This window comes from Danio rerio, chromosome 9, assembly GCF_052040795.2.
Source record: "Danio rerio strain M-AB ecotype USA chromosome 9, GRCz13ab, whole genome shotgun sequence".
In the NCBI taxonomy this organism is placed as follows: Eukaryota; Metazoa; Chordata; class Actinopteri; order Cypriniformes; family Danionidae; genus Danio; species Danio rerio.
Genome location: NC_141029.1, coordinates 58,048,696 through 58,055,000, shown reverse-complemented (window position 1 = coordinate 58,055,000; position 6,305 = coordinate 58,048,696). Strand labels below are relative to the sequence as shown.

General features: G+C 42.2%; 1 protein-coding gene across 2 annotated transcripts in view; it reads left to right on the top strand.

The window, feature by feature from the left end:
* Positions 1-5,658, top strand: part of arsh (arylsulfatase H) — a 52,064-nt gene extending 46,406 nt beyond the window's left edge. For both annotated transcript variants that reach the window (XM_087268530.1, XM_087268531.1), the window contains 2 exons: positions 201-322; positions 1,077-5,658. In XM_087268530.1, the coding sequence (XP_087124656.1) occupies positions 201-322; positions 1,077-1,441 (487 nt within the window). In that variant the 3' untranslated portion in view covers positions 1,442-5,658. The remainder of the gene's footprint in view (positions 1-200; positions 323-1,076) is intronic.
* The last annotated feature ends 647 nt before the right edge of the window (positions 5,659-6,305 follow it).

The window sequence follows — 6,305 nt, the reverse complement described above, 5'->3', positions numbered from 1 at the left end:
GCATGCACTTGGAGACACCCTAGAAACCATCTGTCAAACTTTACCCTAACAACACCCAGCAGAAAAACATCCCAACTTAACCCTAGCAGCCAACCAGTGATCAGCCTAATTTCACTCTAACAACACCTTAGCAACCACCCATCTAACATCCTAACAATGTTTTTGTGTGTGTGTGTGTGTGTATTTGTATGTGTGTGTAGGCTCCTGGATGGTCATGATCTGATGCCGCTGTTAGAGGGCAGCAGCAGCCGCTCTCAGCATGAGTTCATGTTCCACTACTGCGGCATGTATCTGAACGCTGTACGCTGGCACCCACAGAACAGTGAGTGACACACACACACACACACACACACACACACACACACACACACACACACACACACACACACCAGAATTGTGTACATTTTCAATTTCGGTTCCAGTGATAAACATTAATGCACAGAGCACAGCATCCTACATTTACGTGATGCACTGTGTGCATGTTTTACTAAACAGATCGGTCTTTAATCTAGTGTTGAACTGGGAGAGCGTGTCTGAGCCTCGGACATTATCAGGAAGGCTATTCCAGAGTTTAGGAGCCATAAATGAGAAGGCTCGACCTCCTTTAGTGGACTTTGCTATTCTAGGTACTACCAGCAGCCCTGAGTTTTGACATCTTAAAGAGCGAGTTGGTTTGTAGCGAGACAGAAGGTTGGTTAGATAAACAGGAGCTAGATTATTTACAGCTTTATAGGTGAGGAGTAATATTTTAAATTCAATACAAACTGAACAGGCAGCCAGTGTCAGGAGGACATTGGGCTAATATGATCATATTTTCTAGACCTGGTCAGAACTCTGGCAGCTGCAGTTTGTACTAGCTGAAGTTTGTTAATAGAGGATGCTGGACAGCCAGCAAACAGAGCATTACAGTAATCCAGCCTAGAGCTCATAAAAGCATGGACTAGCTTTACACAATCAGACTCAATACACACACATACAACATACAGACAGACTGACTACACACACACACAGACTATACCAACACAGATACACATATAGACTCATATACACTCTCTCTCTCTCTCTCTTCTCGTCAGGCTCCTCCATCTATAAGGTGGTGTTCTTCAGCCCAGTGTTCTCCCCCGCGGGCTCCAGTGGCTGCTTCAGCACGGGCAGCTGCATGTGTCACAAACCGCATGTGACGTACCACAGCCCCCCGCTGGTGTTCCTCATCAGCAGCGACCCATCAGAGAGCATCCCGCTGACAGAACAGACAGATCCGCGGGTTCCCGAGGTCCTGCAGAGGGTGCAGCGCGCGGTGGAGGAGCACAGGAGGAGTCTGACACCTGTAGAGATGCAGCTCACCTGGAGGAAGACGCTCTGGAGACCCTGGCTGCAGCCCTGCTGCGGGACATTCCCATACTGCACCTGTTCTGAGGAGGACACACACACTACTGGATGAGGACACACACACTGCTGCGGGACACTCTCAGACTGCACCTGTGCTGAGGAGAAGGACACAAACACAGCTGGATGAGGACACACACACACACACACGCATTCACCTCTCATGCTCACACACATCTCCCAGACAAACACCAAGGGTGTACTCACACTATTTACAGTCGCCTTGTACCATGCCGAAGCGCGCTTGTCCCCCTCCCCTCTCCCCCGAAGGCCTGCCCTTACACTATTATCGTCCGAACCAGAGCTCACTTCCGTCATCCATGATGCTCTGGGGTGCGTTTCCCAAACAATGACGTAACTCGCGGCTGAACTATCATAGTACGATGCATCGTTTGGGAAAAGAATGATGTAGTGACGAGTGTTTCCCAAAACCCGTAGTTTCTCTGTTGCAGATCCATCGCTTGAACCATGTTAGGTAAAATCATAGACTGTAAAAGATAGGGATGTAGTATCTGTGAAGCTACAAGTAGGCGTGGCCTACCGTCGCCATTTTGTTCGCGCGTCATCGCACTCACGTCGGGATACCAAACAAGGGCACAGAGGCGGAGAGTGGGCGGAGCTACAGACACCTGCTGGCATTTAGCTTGGACCTGGTTCAGACACACTTTACTTTGGGAGAAACGCTGAATACTTTATAACCTGTGACACACTTGTGTTCTGACCACATGTGCTGGGCTGTACACTATATCAATAAAGTGTTTAGACTTTTCAAAACACTGCTGTAATACATTACAGCAAAAAACATTGCTCTTATGATGTTTTCCTGCAGGAGGAATCACTTCCAAACACTTCAGATAGAGTCTGTGATGGTTAATGTAAGACTATTGATGAACTCCAGCAGAACACTGTATGACAACACTTCAGATGACTGATCTAGAGCCTACAGCTAATCAATCTGACAGATTCTGCGGTACATTACAGCTCTAAAGAACATTACAGATGATAAATGATCACAAATAAAACAAATACATGTATAGAGATAGTGTATAAACTTTACTCATATGGGAAACGGAGGCAACGTGAATGGTTTGTGAGCACAATTAAGTGCACACAGCATCCCATATCATCTGATAATTGTAAGAAATAAGTCCAAAAGGCAGCTGACTGTGTAAAGCCACATAAAACAACACACAAATATGATGAATCTGCCGAGTTCAGCAGCTAATCAGCCGGAATCAGCTGAGGTGATGTGACCAGCGAGACCCAGCTGTCACTCTAGTGGCCACGCCCTTAATTATGCAGACGCAATATAACCTAATTTGAAGGAAACAGATGAGTTATAAATAACTTCACCCCTCACAGTTGTCATGAAGGGTAATATTAGCTTAATGAACCAAAATCGTTCTTTATAGCAGGCTGTAAACACCTTTATTTCTGCTGTAAAGTCGGTCATTCTAACAGTGAGCTCAATTAAAATCTGCTCAATTATGCAGCCAGGACTAGCGGAATTTCGATGAATTGCAGTTTCAGTTACTTTCGTATTGACTTCCCGAGAGAGAGCGCGAGGTTGCCGCTTGGTTATACTGTAAAACGCCCATAATGATGCCATAAACTGGGTGTAGTAACTACTACTTCTTTAGAGCAGAAGCCCATCATTTATTTGTGCAGATTATATTGATTTACACGCACACATTAACAAAATCTAATATTAGTTTTGGTAAAAGCGTGCACTCGCTTTCCATATTAACTGAAACATATGCAAACGGCACATATAGAGCCTGTGTTTCCTTTACTAATATTACTGAACATTACATAGTCTATTCTAAAACACATACAATCGATTACAAATGCTGACACCTATTCTAACATCATATATAAATCAGATAAATAAATAAATAAACGATGAGGCGATTTATTAAGAAATTACATTTATATTTATTAGGAAATTAAAAAATCCTACTTTAATAGTAATATTAATTAATGTTGATCATTAAGTAGGATATTGTTCATTTCTTTTTTTTTTTTTTTTTTTTTGGGAAAAGTCTACTTTTACAATTTGACACCTGTAAGAATGTTAAAATGTTCTGAATGAATAGGGCATAGGGGGGATAACGGAATAGAACACAGCCAGGAACTGTTTCTAACCGCAGCTCCAGAGGTGTAGTTGCAAGTGCACAAGTTTGTGACGCAGAATGTCCGTTAAAACGATGGATTTGGGAAACGCCAAATCGACAAGCTATTTTTGTAACCACACAACTTGCGACCTTAGTTGGCTAACGATGGTTTCAGGAAACGCACCCCTTGTTAGTTGAACAGAAGAGTGGCGCTCTCGCTCAGAACAGTGGACATTGCTGCAGTGATATGGCTTTAGTGGTTTGACACACGGGCAGATCTTCTGCTGAACAGATCCAGCACTGTTGAGGCTCATTACTGTTCAGGTGCTGCAGGAGGTTTGCTGAAGGTGCAGTGGGGGCTTTGCATCTTTCATAAACTATGACACCTCTCGTTCATTGAACAGTAAGAATGATTAATAAATCCATATGAAGCAGTCTCTTACCTGACGTCACATCTTCACTTTAATGCTTAGGCAGTTTATACTCACACTACAAGTGTACACCTCTACACTACAAGTCTGGCACACCTCTTCCAATCGGGCCAACTGAACCACGCCTGAGCCTGATTCACAGCACTCACACTTGTCAAACGAATTGGGAAACACGGTGGGAACGGTTCAGATAGCATAGTGTGAGTACGCCCTGATACTCAGACATATCACTCCCCCTCTCATCTATATACACACACACACTCATTCACTTCCTCTCTCATGCACACACACTCCCTCTCTAACACTCACACACAGCAGGATGAAGGCTAGACACCGCTGAAGATCTTCGCTGACACAGCAGATGCTCATGAGAAACAGGACTCATCCCTCAGGGGTTCAGAGAGTGAAATGTTCACCGTTTAGACATCACAGCGAGTCTCACTGTCAGAGCTCAGAGTCCTCCTCAATGCAGAGAGGTTATATATTACGCATTATAATCTTTCTGTAACTGTAATAACCTGAGAAACAGGTTAAAGGCATGTTTGTTTACTGCGCTCATCTTCTAGACTGAGCTGATGCTGGAGAACAGCACATTCACAACAACACAATGACTTCAGTAAATAATAGATTCTACAAATATTACATGAACCAAACATGGGATCATTTTTAACACTGAAATTAAACTGAAATGACACTTTTTACCCAATGTTTGGGTTACAGCAGCCCAGCATTTATTATTATTATTATATTTTAGTGTGCTTCCATCTGACAGTACTGCTTAAAACCCAATCCACAGCTCTGTCCTCATGATATTTTCCACTGTTCTCATGTTTGTGGCCATACAGTAAACTAATGCAGTGAGAACTCATTTACAGCGTCTGATAGTGTTGTTAATAATGCAGTAGTTGATGGTTTAATCCTGTTAGATGACATGGCATCACTGCAGCGTTCACACATCATTATCTGTGCACTGCAGTTTCTCTTAATGCTTTCACCTGAAATCATTCAGCTTGTGTTACTGCAAACAATCATCAAAAACTGCAGCAAGAGTGTGTGACCACAGGGTGGCGCTGCCCGCACACACACGCTGAACCAAAGCTTTCATTTTTAAATTAAGCTTAAATGAACATACAAAATACCAATTAATCAAAGTGAGAATAATCATAAATCGCAAATAATCCAAACAGCAGCAATAAAACTCATTATTAAATGAATATAATAATAATAATCATTTAAAGAATACAACTTACAACTCAAGGGGCTCCCTCTGTAACAGAAGAGCTTCAGAAGATGAGCTGCTGAAGTTTCATGGCTTTGCTTATGATGAAGAAGCGTCAGGGATTTGAAGACCATGAAAAAATAAAGTAAAACAGTGTGTGTGTGTGCGTGTGTGTGCATGTGTGTGTAGTGAAGTATGTAGAATACTACATAAATTAAACCAAGCATTGAATTCTTCTTTGAATTAGCATAAGTAAATGTTTTAAAGACTTCTTGAAACATGCATTCATCATAATCCATATTAAATCTGTGCCTGAGGAAGAGCTGTCAGGGATAAAGGTTAATAATCATTTTAAACACAAATGATCTGTTTTGATACACACACACACACACACACACACACACACACACACACACACACACACACTGGACTGAGAGATTTGATTTCTACAATATACTGTAATCAGGTGTACAGTACAATTGTTTAATAAAATATATCATTTATATGACCTTTTTGATCTTAATTTCCTTCATATTCCTCCACAAGGTTATAATAATAATCATTTTCAGATTTAAGTCCAACACTATTTGCACACTTGATCTTTTTTAGCAAATTTTATAGTTGCTTTTTTCATGAATATATTTGTATTTATTCAGCTCCAAGTCAAACAAATGTATGCAAATAAAAAAAACTAGATACTCACCGGCCAATTTATTAGGTACACCTTACTAGTACTGGGCTGGCCGCCCATTTGCCTTCAGAACTGCCTTAATCCTTCATGTCAGAGATTCGACAAGCTACTGGAAATATTCCTCAGAGATTTTGCTCCATATTGTCATGATAGCATCACACAGTTGCTGCAGATTTGTCGGCTGCACATCCATGATGCCAATCTCCCGTTCCACCACATCCCAAAGCTGCTCTATTGGATTGAGATCTGGTGACTGTGGAGGCCATTTGAGTACAGTGAACTCATCGTCATGTTCAAGAAAGCAGTCTGAGATGATTGAGCTTTATGACATGCTGCGTTATCCTGCTGGAAGTAGCCATCAGAAGATGGAGACACTGTGCTCATAAAGGGATGGACATGGTCAGCAGCAATACTCAGGTAGGCTGTGGCGTTGATGCTCAATTGGTACTAATGGACCCAAAGAA